Genomic DNA, 14,670 nt, shown 5'->3' on the forward strand with positions numbered 1-14,670 from the left:
TGACAAATAATATGGACCGGAGGGAGTAGTATATAAGCCTCTTTCATCCTCCGCATTCATATTGTGCATGATTACATGCTCTCATAATTTTATCAATTATCCCCTTGCACCAAAAATTAGAGGGCGAGCCTTGGCGCAACGGTAAAAACGTTGTTGTCGTGTGACCAGAGGTCACGGGTTCGAGTCTTAAGAGCGGCCTCTTGCCAATTAAATTGGCAAGGGAAGGCTTGCCCCCCAATACACCCTTGTGGTGGGACCCCTCCCCGGACCCTCGCTCAGCGGGGACGCGTAATGCGACCGGACCGCCCTTTTTTTTTTTTATCCCCTTACACCAAACCCGTGATGGATGACTAATCATATATGTAATGGAGAATTGTGGTCATTATATCATTATATAGTGTTTAATAATGTATTTCATTATTGTATCATTCTTGCGTTCAGTAGCGAATATAGAATTGGTACACTCGGAACCAATTTTACACGTGCACGTAAAAAATATACTTTTGTACTTTGTATAGTTTACAAACTCAGTGATTCCTTCAAAAATTGTTGTCATGACTATTTACAAAAAAAAAACGATTTAGAGCAATTAAAAAAACCGACTTTGCAAATTACTAAAAATACGAAGTCTTTAACTTCAAATAAACCGCATGTATTATTTGACTAAAAAATTGACTCTCAAATCCTTTGGTTGCAAATTTCACAACGCACAACCCCCTATTTGAAAACTTTTAAACTACTATTACTGCCTTTTCAAATTGGCCAAACCACATTGTTTATTTTTGTACTTTCCTCAAAAAAAAAAAAAAAAAAAAAAAAAAAAAATCATAAACACACCCTAAAAGTTTAAGAATTTATAAATTCATCCATGCGTTTTCATTTCCAAACTATTCACGTACAGCATTTTCTGCTATTCCTTCCTTTCCCTTCCCTTCTTCCCATACAAGAAACATTGATAGCAACAAGCATTTTCAGCTTCCAATCCCACAAAAAGTTAAAGGGAACCCCTAAAAATGGTAAAAGCAATAAGCTAATTGTAAAGCAGGGGAGGGGAAAAGAGAACCCAATTTAATTGTAATATTAAGCACAACAATCATAAACTACTGTGGTAGACACTGGCTTTACTCCAAAGGGTTCTACAAAGATCTACTAATTATTAAACAATGAGCTAAGCAGATAACGCACTCAATCTTGATAAGTTAAATTGGTATAAAAACGACTTTCTAGAGCCAAAATTAAGGAAACATGAGCCTACCACCAATCCACTGTTACCTATGTGCACTCATTTTGTCATCAACAATATACAATATATTTCCAACAGACATCTGTAAGACTCAACTCTAAAGCCAAAAGATGCAGAGAGAAAGAAAGAAAGAAAGAAAGAAAGATGCCAACTTCCCTCTCAAATTCACTTCTGCTGATTCTTTTCTTCCTCAGTTGCATCTTGCAGTCCGTACCCCTTTTTGTAATTTTGGCTCATAAAACCAACATGTTTACAACTTCACTGGAGCACTTCCCTGGATTTGGCAGTTGAAAAACAAATCAAACAACGTAATTAGAATCCATGTGTCCATGTAGGTACAACGAAAGGCAGACGGACTCCACGAACTTGTTATTCTGAATCTAACCCAAAGTTAACTTCACAGAAATTTTTTCTGTTATTCTAAATTAGAATACTGAAGATATAACAACTATATTTGCAGTGACTTTAAAGCAAGCTTTTCTAATCCTCTGCATAGTTGAATTTAGGCTAAATTAGTCGTCATAGTAGAGTTAATTAAAACTATAAATTCTATGTTGTAAGAATGATCATGAAGTTAATCTTCAGCTAAACTGGACTTTACTAATAAGTTCAGGAAAATTTGACTTTTAATCCTCCAATCAAAAGCCCTTCCATAAAAGAAAATATAATCAACATCAATTTTATGTCATCCTCAATTAGCAAATCCAGCAAAAAGGTGATGCCCTGGAAACCATTATATATACATGTGAAAGGGCATAATATCTATCTATATCACACACTTGTCAAGCACGAAGAAAGAAAAATAATAAATAGAATGCAGGGTGGCAGAACCGCTGTAGAATAATTGGAAAGCACTACCTGAGCCTTGCAACCTGACTTGATAACAAAAAGCAATACATATAATGCCATAACAGAAACTTTTGTCTGTTCATTAATATTGCAGAAATGAACTTACCTTATACAGAAGATCATAAGCAATGTGGTCCCAGGGCAATGATATAGACATCAGACAGCATTTGAGAGGTAACATTTCGTCATCCGAATTTGAGGAAGCAGCAGCAGCTGCATAGGCGTGCTTTGCTGCTACAGATGCAACAGATGCAGCTTTTCTAACAATAGTGCCTATTCCAAATCCTTTCTTTGATGAAACTGGTGAAAAGGGGCCAAAATCCTGCTGGCTTTGATCTGACACAGTAAAACCAGATTCAATATGAGCATATAAAACAGATATGCACATACTCAGTTCAATGATGTAGTTTGCTGATGTATTATGCATGTGAAATGCTCTTCACGGAATAATTGGGAGTCCAGAACCAATCCAGAAAAGGGTGGAGGAGACCACAAATGGCAATGGATCACTCTGGGTCTCCTCACATTAACATAGATCTGAAAGACCAGATCGCTATCAGCCTTCTAAACTGACAGCTCAATGTTGCCAGCAGCTTTGATAACTTACTGATTGAAGTAATTTAATGAATGAATCAACTTTGGTAGTTGCTGATAGATAAAATTACTGTTCCATTCATGCCTACCTGCCACACCAGAAACAGCAACTTCAACTTCCCCTCTTCCTCCTGGACCCTTCATATACAGTTTATCTGTTTTACCAGGGGAGTGACCAAGTGAAAGGAGACTTCCAAATCGAGATTTCCCAGCTGCAGGAAAGGGAGAGATCACATATGCAAATGATGGACATTCTCCAAGCTATGAAAATAGTAACAAAAATGAGAAGAAGAAAATTCACTGCAGCATTTACCAACTTCATTCTTGGAAGGACAATTTAAAAGACCATTTAACTACACAATGAATAACTGAAGATCAGGACAACATCTGTCCAAGGTAGGCCAGGCTTGGAATCTTTTATATATATATATATATATATATATATGTCAATTTTATTGGGTTGGGCTGTGAAGGGCCAGGCATAAGATATGGTTCATGTCTAAGCTAAACAGCACTTGCTCAAGACCAGTGTTTCAGAGTGTCCAGGCTGATCCATGAACCTATAAATATGTACAGTTGGAATTTCCCCAAAGTTACTCCAGTAAGTTTTGATAATAGTAGAAGTCACTAAACTATCGACAAATATGCTAGTTTGAAAAAAGATATACTAAAATATGAACATGCTTAGGGACTTGAAGGAAGAGTCAGTCACAGTCACAGTAATGACTTGATGTTTTGTTTTTCAGTAGTTTGACTGGATGTGCACTCTATTGATTAACAGATCATGATCTAATTCTAAACCCTTGCATGAAACAGTAACAACTATGATCACAAATGGACAATGAGTAAGCTAATAGTGAAATGCTTAACATTTAAGCTTATTATCAGGCCACCTTCAAAGTAATGCTTTGCATCTTCAAAAAGAACTAAGCTTCAAGAAAATTAACTTCACTATTATGCATCAATCAATGGTGTAAAGGTTAAAAAAAGATATTATTTGTTTTCAAAACAATTTGAATACAACTTCAATTAAAGCAATGGTTTTAAAAATTTCTAGCATATTCCACACAAGCAACATGTGAAACTGAAAAGGGAAAAGTCCCAGCTGATATTTTTCCAGAATAGACTGACAGAAATGAGAACTGTTATGGGTTCAAAGGTATACCATCATATGCTTCTCGAACCATTTGATAGCTTACGAACCCAGAGAACAGCGTGAGCTGCAATAAAAGGAACTAGTTAATGCAGGCATGTAATGGGGAACAAAACATGTTAATGCAGGTACAAGATGATTTTCCTAGTACCACAGCATTCTATGTCCATGAAATAGCATTTTACCATATTAAATACGAAACTTAAAGTATCAAGTTGAGCATGAGATGCTACCTACAGCATACTCCTGTCATACAATAGGAAGAATTAAGAAGGAAGCTTTTAAAACCTGTTATTGTATTTTAATGAATGCCTAATGAACTGCACCAACCTTCAAGAGAAACTATAGCAAATTATTATTATTATTATTATTATTGTTGTTGTTGTTGTTGTTGTTGCTGCTGCTGCTGCTGTTATGGTTGTTGTTGTTTTACAACCCTTGTTTTCTTGCTCATCCTTACGCAAGTGAGATGAATGCACCAAGTTCCCTATACTTTACTTTTGTATTCAATGGGCACAGTGATGGCTGATTCCTAGTAGTTAGGATTTAAGTGGTTGTAGGGTTTCATGATCAATTCTGGAACTCAAGGCGTAACAATAATTAGCCGCCACTAATTAACAAAATGTACTGCAGAAGTTTTGTCCTGCTAGCTGAAAACTAAGGATCATACATAATATGTTAGTCTCTGTTCCTTTCAATCATCTAAGAATCATACATAATGCTATTTGCTGTTCCTTTCCATCATCTCATCACAAACTTGCTAATATGAAACTCATCAGTTACTACCCCTCATCAATCAATTTATTCTTCTAATCTGAAGAAACTTCAAGATAAAGACTTGAATAACAAAACAAATCTCAATATTCCTTAGCAAAAACTGTTGATGATAGAGAATGGGCTTCTAGTGAGGGAATTGGATCATAAGGTAATGTGTGTGTAATCAAAAGAAGAAGATGAGACAGCAGGGCAAAGTAGAAATGGATGGAGAAAGTTAGTTATAGCTAGGGGCTTAGGGGTGAGCTGTCAAGGGCTAGTTAGTTACTGATATATGGGATAAGTTGTAAGGGGAGAGGTAGGCTGTTTTGATTTCTCTGCTGCACCATTACAGGGCTCTACTCTTGAGAGAGGGAAGGTTTCTTCCTGGGAAGGAACGAGCCTTACTTCAAACCTTGTTTCCACTAATCATTCAATAACAGTGTCCTCATTTCCATGCTATTCTGTCTGTTGCTTGATATTTCTGTTTGACTTTGTGCTTTTATCTTATCAGTTGCTGGTTTAAATATATAGTTGATGGAAAAAAGAAACAAATAAACGAGCTTGCAACCAGATGAAAGTTCACATATTAGGAGGGGAAAAACAATGCTGAGGTAATCAGTGATACACCATGCATGAGAAGCCATACTAGGAAACACATCGAAGTACCACAGAGTTTTGATGAATAACATTACAGCTTTTGTAAACAAGAGGTAGCTTGATCGTTTGAGGTTATGGAAAATGATAAACTAGAAAAGCAGTTGGTACATGTGTTCTAAAAATCGGCTCAAACCTTAGAATTCTCTGTCCTCCCAGAGTTTGTATCAACTTTCATCGCAGAACTACTAGAACTGCTATATGGGGGCTCTTTTTCGCTCGGAAATGACGCCCCACCTTGTGCATTAAGAAGTACACAATAACAATGGTCTGTTTCTGTCAAGACCTGATTGAGCGGTGAAAAGTTGTTCATATCAGAAACACAAATGATACAAAAACTTAATAGTCAGTTGATTGGTATTACCTAGAACGAAAATCTAGAATTAAAAAGAAATCAAAGTTTGTATGACACTGGAGTTTAACACAGATAATATCAAACTACAAATTGGAAAAACACAAAACAATCAACTTAATCACTTAAAAGAAAGCAATCGAGCAAAACAAAGAATTAAGAATTAAGAGGCGCACAATAAAAATATTAGAACATACCACTGCATCAAAAGTGGTGTCGAAATCATCAACTGCAAAACATATATCCGGATAGGCAGGAGTTGTCTCTGCTTCCTAGATATATATTAGCAACAGTGCCAGGTAAAAATTGAAGATAAGAAAACCCAAAAAAAATGACAGCATTTTTTTTCTTTTTATAGTGTACAAGCTTGCCTTTTTTGAGTCCAAGTGAAAATCTACACGACTAGGCGATGCATAAACAGTCTTTACAACCTGCAAAAAGACGAAAAGTCATATTAATTCTACCATGCTTAGACAGATATATCAAAATAATTACAAATTACCAGCTTGATCAAACTAGCCCGGAGTCAATCTGTCTTCCCCTGATTCTAGGTGTAGCTGACTTAGCTTCATGATTTAAATTATAAGAATACTATAGATCATGGAAACAATACATATACGTAACCCACCTGGTGGTTCTAATTGTCACAGAACACATTATAAGAGGAAAACATGTACACACTCAAACAGTTCCATGAAAAAAAGAATACATTTGAATTAAAAGAGATAAGTTACCAAAATGGCCTATAGATTTCCAGGAAAGTGCAAATTTAACCCCAACGTACAAAATAGCACCATTTTAGCCTCAAGTTTGTGAAATGATACCAATTTAGCCCTAGGTAACGGAACTTGGGGCTAAATTGGTACCATTTCACTAACATTGAGGCGTCAAGTTCCATTAACCAGGTTTAAATTGGTTCCATTTCACAAAATTTGAGGCTAAAATGGTGCTATTTTGTATGTTGGGGTTAAATTGACACTTCCCAAAAAACCTTGAGGCCATTTTGGTACCTTATCCCAAATTAAAAAGAAAAACGTCTTCCGTATCTCAGGACTCAGATATGTCAAAGTTATTGCTGACACTGTTGTACCAAGATCTTTTAATTCATACCTCTAAAAAAAAAGAAGATTTATCTGTGTTTGTACATAGTCTGGACTAGATAAAATAGTAGACAAGGTTCCAAACATGCTCAAACCTTTTCTACCAACATCCCTAAACTTAATAGATTTTCAGCTTTCTTTGTCTAACTTCTCATTGTATGCAAATCTGCAACAAATCACAGAATAAAGAGCATGGTTTGTGTACAATTGACAGGTTTATATATATTAGGGTTATATTTGTAATTATACACTTCAGGTTAGGGTTAGGGTTTGGTTCACTCTTATATAAATACTTGTGTTTATTAATACATTACTAAGTTCCACATATATCTTCATGGTATCAGAGCCTCTATTCTTAGGGCGGCCCGGTGTACTACGCGTCCCCGCTAAGCGAGGGTCCGGGAAAGGGTCCCACCACAAGGGTGTACTGGGAGCAAGCCTTCCCCAACCAATTTATTTGGCAAGAGGCCGCTCCTAAGACTCGAACCCGTGACCTCTTGGTCACACGGCAACAACGTTTACCGTTGCGCCAAAGCTCGCCCTCTGTATCAGAGCCTCTATAAAAATAAAAAAATTAAATTAAATTAAAAATAAACCCTAAAACCGGACGCCACCTCCACTACCCTAATTCCACCGCTGCTGCTCCTACTGATTCCGCAGCCGTCTGTCTGTGCCTGTCTTCTGTATTCCGCCGGCCTGGTTCTGCCGATTATCTTCAGTCTACCGATTGCTGCTCATGACGTCCGTCTGCCTGCCTTCTTTTTCGTCCATTACGACACCATACACCTTTGTCAGTCCTTTCTCGACAACCTCCACCATGTCAACTCTACCGCATACACAACCACCTCCTACTTTCATACCGCCTTATTCATACACCAAACCTCCACAGTCAACTTACGGTGAAGCATGGACCAAATTGATTATAACTTATTCTACTGGCTCCAGATCTCACATACGTAATCTTCGTGCTGGGACTTGGGAATTCGTATCGTCCTTTCGTTCCTGCAATTGAAGCTAAAATGGAATTTATCACATTTGATGATCTTTATGGCCTATTACTTTCTAAGGAACGTCAGATTGCTCGTGACATAGCTAATGAATCTAGGCCTAATACACAAATAACCCCTTGAACTTGTCCAAATGTTGCAATTGCCCCCTCCAACTTTCAATTGTAACAACTTACCCCTCAAACTTGTCCAATTGTAACAACTTACCCCTTAAACTTGTCCAATTGTAAAACACAACCCCAAATTGCTGACATGGACTGCAATTGAAGAAACACGTGAAATACAAAATCTGCAACGCTCGTGGAGTATGATAATCAGATCTTTGGCGTGATAGGAATCCGGAAAAACTTTTTTACGGTTGCTTCAAATACGGGGTAAAAAAAATCCCAATTTGGGGTTATGTTTTACAATTGGATAAGTTTAAGGGGTAAGTTGTTACAATTGAAAGTTGAGGGGGACAGTTGCAACATTTGGACAAGTTCAAGGGGTTATTTGTGTATTAAGCCATGAATCTATTCAACCTTCTTTTCAACAGCAATATTCCCGTGGTGGTCGAGGTTGTGGCCGCACCAACCGAGGTGGGCGAATTAATTCTAGCTATAGGCAGGATTTCTTCCCGACTGGACAACATTCTGTTTTGCTTGGCAGCCACCCTTTGGGTTCATCTCAGTCATCTGGTTCATCAACTGGACAACAGCACAGGAACATCTTACATGTCATAATTGCAGAGGACTTGGACATATTGCTCGCAACTGTTCCTCACCTCGATTCAATCGTGAGACCAATTTTTCTCCACAATTTCATATTGCTACAAGTCCAGCAGCCAATCAACCTTGGGTTTTAGATTCCGGCGCCACACACCACCTCACCTCTGATCTCGGCAACCTCAATTTTCATTCTGAATATATGGGTCCTGATGAAGTGCAAATTGGTAATGGTTCTAAACTCCCTATTGCTCGTGTTGGTAATTCTGTCATGTCTCTTGATTCTTCTCGTCTTCAATTACGTAATATCCTTTATGTTCCTCAGTCAGCTCATAACTTATTATCCGTTTATGCTCTAACCAACTCTTAACTTTGTTTCTGTTGAATTTTTCAAGGATTTGGAAACAGGAAAGATTCGGCTTTGAGGCCGGAGTAACAACGGGTTATATTCCCTCTACTTATCTACTTCAAATATTTGCTCCGCTCAGTTAGCTAGTTTATCTCTTTAGCATGATCGCATAGTACATGTCTTTTTCCATTGTTAAACATTTGATTGCTTCCAATAAAATTTCTGCTTCTAATAATACACATTCCTTATGTTCTACTTGTTGTCTCAGTAAAAGTCACAAATTACCATTTGCTTTATCTGATCAATCATCTAGTGCTCCACTTGATTTAATATGTTCTGATGTGTGGGGTCCTGCATCCATTACTTCTATGGATGGTTATCGTTATTATGTTGTCTTTGTTGATCACTATAACAAATACAATTGGATTTTTTTCTCCAACGCAAGTTTGATGTTCATGATATTTTTATTCAGTTCAGAGTCATTTGTTGAGAAATATTTTGGTCGTTCCATTAAATGCTTTCAATCTGATGGAGTGGGGAATTCATGAACATAACTGGTTATCTTCATCTAAATGGTATTAGTCATAGAATCTCATGTCCTTATACACCAAAACAAAATGGCACTGCTGAACGCAAACACAGACACATAGTTGAGCACGGTCTAGCTCTTTTAAATCGTGCTCACCTCCCACCAAAATTTTGGACATATGCCTTCGACACTGCCACCTACCTCATCAATCGCACACCGATGGTTAATTTACAATTTGCTAATCCATTTCAACTGTTATTTGATGATAGTACCGATTACTCGTCTTTTCGTGTATTTGGTTCTCTCGGCTTTCCTTGGATGCGTCCTTATGCAAAATCAAAATTTGATACTCCCTCAAAATCATGACTCTTTCTTGGTTACAGCAAACTCCACAACGGTTATAAATGTTTTGATCCATTAACATCCAAAATCTTCTTGTCATGTCATGTTTTGTTTGATGAGCATATGTTTCCGGGTTAGAGGTTACCCGGTGAGGTGTGTTCGGAAGACAATGCCCAAATTGTGAGGTTCTTTGTGCAATTACCAATATATATGCCCCGTCCTGATCAATCTCTCACATCCTCAGCTGCAACTTCATCATCTGCTCCATTACAACCGGCTGCAGCTTCACTGCCGTCGCCTGCCTCATTACCATCTGCTGATACAGCGGCTCTGCCTTCTGCCCCGTTACTGCCTGCTGTATCCGCAGCCCCACCATCATCCCCTATCTGTTGTCCCATTTTGCACCTCTCTCCCTCCACGAGTCCCGCGGACCAAACCACTTCTCACCTTGCTGATCAGCCCGCCCCATTTAATTCTGATCCTCCACTCTCTATTCCCCAAGATATCGGTTGTTCCTTACCTGCTCCTACAACCAATTCCCATGAAATGCTCACTAGGTCCAAAACTGGCTGCTTTTGTCCACGAAACCCCGTGCATTGAGCACTACCTTACCTCCCACTCCTACTACCTATTCAGCAGCCTCCAAATCACCTGAATGGTGCAAGGCCATATTTGATGAATATTTGGCCTTACTCAACAATAACACTTGGACTCTTGTTCCCAGATCTTCCAGTTCTAACATCATTGGGTGCCGTTGGGTTTTCAAAATTAAGCATCACCCTAATGGATCTATTGAACGCTACAAGACGAGTCTTGTAACAAAGGGTTACAATTGTCTTGTGATAAAACCTGCTACCGTGCGTCTTCTTCTTGCTCGAGCTGTCTCTCTTGATTGGGCCGTTTTTCAGCTTGATGTTTCTACTGCCTTTCTTAATGGTAATTTGGAGGAGACAGTTTACATGGAACAACCTCATAGCTTTGTTGATTTCAAATATCCTAACCATGTCTGCCAACTCCAGAAATCATTATATGGTCTCAAGCAGGCTCCGCGTATATGGCACAAATGTCTAACCGATGCATTACAATCACTTGGTTTTCATGGCTCCAAACCAGACACTTCTTTGGTCAATGTTACTATATTTTGTTTGATTTATGTGGATGACATTGTTCTTATTGGTTCTGATAACACAGCGCTACAAACTCTTATAATCAGTTAAAGCAACATTTTGCTCTCCGTGACCTTGGCAAATTGAAATAATTTTCAGGTGTTGAAGCTCACTGGTCCTCCAATGGTTTATTGTTGAATCAAGCTAAGTACATTACTGAACTTTTTCATAAGGCTAAGATAACCGACTCTAAAGGCATTTCTACTCCAATATGCACCAAAAAGAAATTTCAGACTGGTCTGGGCGAACCATTCTTAGATCCTACTCTATACCGAGGTTTATTGAGTAGCCTCCAATACTTATCCTTCAATAGGCCAAACATTTCCTTTGCTGTTAACGAACTTGCTCAGTTCATGCATGCTCCTACTACTATTCATTGGCAGCCTGTTAAACGTATTCTCATTCTCAGGTACTTACAATTTTCTAGGGATCATGGTATGTTTTTTCATCGCAAGTCATAGTTATTTCTTCATAGTTTCACTGATGTAGATTGGGCGGGGAGTTTTGATGATCACAAATCCACCACTGGTTATGCTTTGTACTTGGGTCGTTCTCTTGTCTCTTGGACATCAAAGAAACAGCAATCTGTTGCACGCTCCTCCACTGAAGCTGAATACAAAGCTCTCGCTACTGGCGCGTCTGAAATTGGCTGGCTTCACATCGTCCTCCAGGAACTTGGATTTCCTATGTCTCGGCCTCCTCACTTGTTGTGTGACAATATTTCAGATACTTATCTTACGGTAAATCCGATCTTTCATCACTGCAGTAAACATATAGAGGTCGACATTTTCTTTGTTCGAGATCGTGTGTCCAAGCGATTATTACAAGTTCAATACATTCCAACTCTTGATTAACTTGCTGATGTGCTCACCAAACCGTTCTAAAGATAGATTTCGTTTATTATGTTCCAAGTTGAGGATGTGTAATACCCATGTTCAACTTGAGGGAGGGTGATAGGTTTATATATATTAGGGTTATATTTGTAACTATACACTCTAGGGTTAGGGTTAGGGTTTGGCTCACTCTTGTATAAATACCTGTGTTCATTAATACATTACTAAGTTCCACAGTTATCTTCAACAATGACATCCAAAATGGAATGAACATGTTCTTTTGCACGACCACAGTAAGCACGTGGAAGAATATAGATGCCTCTTTCATTGATGTAAGGAAATGTAAGGAAACGGATGAAAAGTTCTTGAACATATAAGTCCTCTTCCTTGACATAATCTGCATTGTTTTCTCGAACTCTAGAAAAAGAAAAAGAAAAAAAGAAAAAAAAAACCAACATCCCAAAACTCAATCAAATGGATTTATCAGCAAAAGTGCCAGTTCTCAGCGAATTCTTATACAATTATGGTGATGCTAAATACAGTTCTTCCTGCTTATGGACATTCAAATTTGACATTCTTATTTCCCAAAAAAATGAGTTCATCTCAACAACCTAGCAAAAATTGCAGATAACCCTAGAGAACAAATTTAGTTCATATGATATTTCTCAATTAGAATATCATCCTAAACAAAAACTACCAGTACCTTGTATATGGCAGACAATGGTGTATCTCGTCCGGCATGATGATTGCGAAGAACCTGATGACTGAAAATTGGTGCAAATATATTCAAGTGGAAACTGGAAAGGAAGAATCAAATGAAATTTAAAGATCAAATACATGACATATAAAAAGAGAAGAGTACCTGCAAATAGCAACTGTTACTGAGAATGAAGTGTGTGCAATCAAATTCAAGTAAAATGACCGTCTCCAATCTACCTCTTGTGGATTCTCACTGATCAAGTTATCCAACTGGTTGACAAAGCAGAGACACATGAGCAATACAGTAATCGATTTTCCTAACTAGAGAGATTATAGTTTCTTTCTACATTTGTAAACAGAAATGGAAGCAACAGCAACTATGCCTAAACTCATATTGATTTAAAATAAAGATGTATATCCTAAATCAATTATCTTTTTTATTTTCGTTTCATCTTCATGAATAAGTGAACTTCGTAAATATGAGAAATTGTGGGTCCTGTTCTCTAAATCTGTGTAGACAGACAGAGTACAAGTTTATCAATTTTCCAGTCAGTTGGCACATCCAATTTTGAAGATGAATTTTGTTTCTCTAATGAATGACAAAAGCAGCATTTTTGCTAACCAGCAAAAACAAAATTTTATAGCAGATGTGCAACCAACGATATATTTAAGGAGATAATATATATATACACGCATATATACTCGAAACCTAGTTTGCACTTTAATTTACTTTACCTTACCTTACTGTAAGCTGAGCCATGCCATGAACTCCATATGAACAAAAAAAATGCAATTATTCTATATCAAGCATATTTGTTTGTGTACACCTACTATTAGGAAAAAAAACAATATTCTGAATTCACTAATTTTCATGGAAAACGGGTATATTATCCTGATGCTCAATATTGGTCAAAGAAAGATAATGGAATCCAGGTACTTACGACTTCAATATATCCTTTATGCAAAGACATTCTAATTCCAAGAAACTGTTATTTAACATATTGATCCAAATGACATTATAGGCTTTAACATGTCTCACTATCTCTAGCATAGGAGAAACGTGGACAAGTAAAAATTCCAAAATGAAGCCAAGGAAACGTTTGAAAAAACCCAACTTGGGAACATTTTTTTCAAGCTAAAGCTTGATACCTTGCTAGTTTTACCTTAGGTGCCCACCTGCGTACAAAGTAAGGAGAGATACCTTGCACATTATCATTAAAGCCATATCCTTCCGTGCCCTACAATACCATTACAAAACCAGTGAAATCCAATATCAATGGAACAACAAAAACCAATTAATATAAGGTAATGTAATATAATATAATTTATATTTTGAAACAATGCAGCACCATCTTCCTGACAAAAAATACGAGATCATCATCGTGCCGTCCTCTTGACTCTTTACCACGAATGAAGTACAAATCCATCACATCATGCCAAAACTGGCCATCCATTTCAACATCGGAACCATCTTGTTCACTGACGGTAGTTTTGCCGAGCAAAGTCGAGTGCTTTTTTACCATACTCAACAATTCATACCTGCCAGCCTTAAAATGTTCGCATTAAAAAGGATAAACACAACCCAGAGCTACTCTTCATTTAAAGAAAGATTCAACATGCACTACACGCCAGTGCTGAAATAAAATAGAAAGAACGCAGCTATGCAAAGCATGAATTCAAACATAAAAGTGAAAGTTCCCCTAGTCAAATTACAACTAAAAGCAAGTTCAATTGCAATTTGCAAGTGAATTATATTGATTGGGAATCTAGATAAAAAATAAAATCAAATTCGACCAATTCAGTGCACAAATAAACTAGAAGTCAAGACAGAGAGAGAGAGACGATAAATGATTATACTAAAACCAAATTGGGGAACAGGATCCGTACCTGGAAGGTGTGTCTTCTCCATCTCCTAGCATTTTCCGTGTATTACTAAATAATGGCTTGCTATAATCGAATACCAATCACGTTACTGTGACAATCGATTTTAGTCTTTAGGGTTTCAAAATTTCTGGTAATGGAAATGTTTAGATGAAAAAAACTGGCGCCAGCGTTTTGCTCATCTGATTCCCTTTGCGGGTTCTTAATGAGAGAAACGGTAGTTCAGAGCAATTATCTCGTACATCTCATTACATCATAATAAATTTGCTTATGCCTTCGATGAGAGATACGTCAAAAACAAGGCAGGGGTCTTCACCATTGGATTGGAATCTTTCATATTTGATTGGCTTATGTGGGCCTACATTAGAAGACGCTGTAATTTTTTTTGTTACAAAAAGGGCTAAGAAACCGAAACAGAAATGACAAAGATAAAAAAAAAAAAACAAACTGAACAAAAAC

General features: G+C 37.5%; 1 protein-coding gene across 3 annotated transcripts; it reads right to left on the reverse strand.

Annotated features, from left to right (window-relative positions):
- Positions 1-1,049: 1,049 nt before the first annotated feature.
- Positions 1,050-14,401, reverse strand: LOC136235468 (uncharacterized). 3 transcript variants are annotated; one of them, XM_066025160.1, is made up of 12 exons: positions 14,218-14,401; positions 13,680-13,869; positions 13,494-13,568; positions 12,494-12,600; positions 12,335-12,395; positions 5,973-6,032; positions 5,799-5,873; positions 5,386-5,535; positions 3,852-3,906; positions 2,776-2,898; positions 2,199-2,428; positions 1,050-1,517 (listed from the first exon to the last, which is right to left on the reverse strand). In XM_066025160.1, exons 1-12 carry the CDS (start codon positions 14,247-14,249, stop codon positions 1,494-1,496), a joined length of 1,182 nt encoding a protein of 393 aa, XP_065881232.1. In that variant the 5' UTR covers positions 14,250-14,401; the 3' UTR covers positions 1,050-1,493. The 3 variants fall into 3 exon arrangements, with proteins under 3 accessions (XP_065881232.1, XP_065881233.1, XP_065881234.1); XM_066025161.1 differs by lacking the exon at positions 5,386-5,535; XM_066025162.1 differs by lacking the exon at positions 14,218-14,401 and having other exon boundaries at positions 13,532-13,568; positions 13,680-13,861.
- Between the last annotated feature and the right edge of the window lie 269 nt (positions 14,402-14,670).

The sequence above is a fragment of the Euphorbia lathyris genome, chromosome 7 (assembly GCF_963576675.1).
Source record: "Euphorbia lathyris chromosome 7, ddEupLath1.1, whole genome shotgun sequence".
NCBI lineage: Eukaryota > Viridiplantae > Streptophyta > Magnoliopsida > Malpighiales > Euphorbiaceae > Euphorbia > Euphorbia lathyris.

Excerpts from the sequence above, each read along its gene's own strand:
- LOC136235468 (XM_066025160.1), bottom strand. The coding sequence starts at position 14,249 with ATGCTAGGAGATGGAGAAGACACACCTTCCAG. Across the intron at positions 13,870-14,217 it reads GGAGAAGACACACCTTCCAG|GTATGAATTGTTGAGTATGG; the intron begins GTACGGATCCTG and ends TAAGGCTGGCAG. Across the intron at positions 12,601-13,493 it reads TACGCAGGTGGGCACCTAAG|TTGGATAACTTGATCAGTGA; the intron begins GTAAAACTAGCA and ends TTTGTCAACCAG.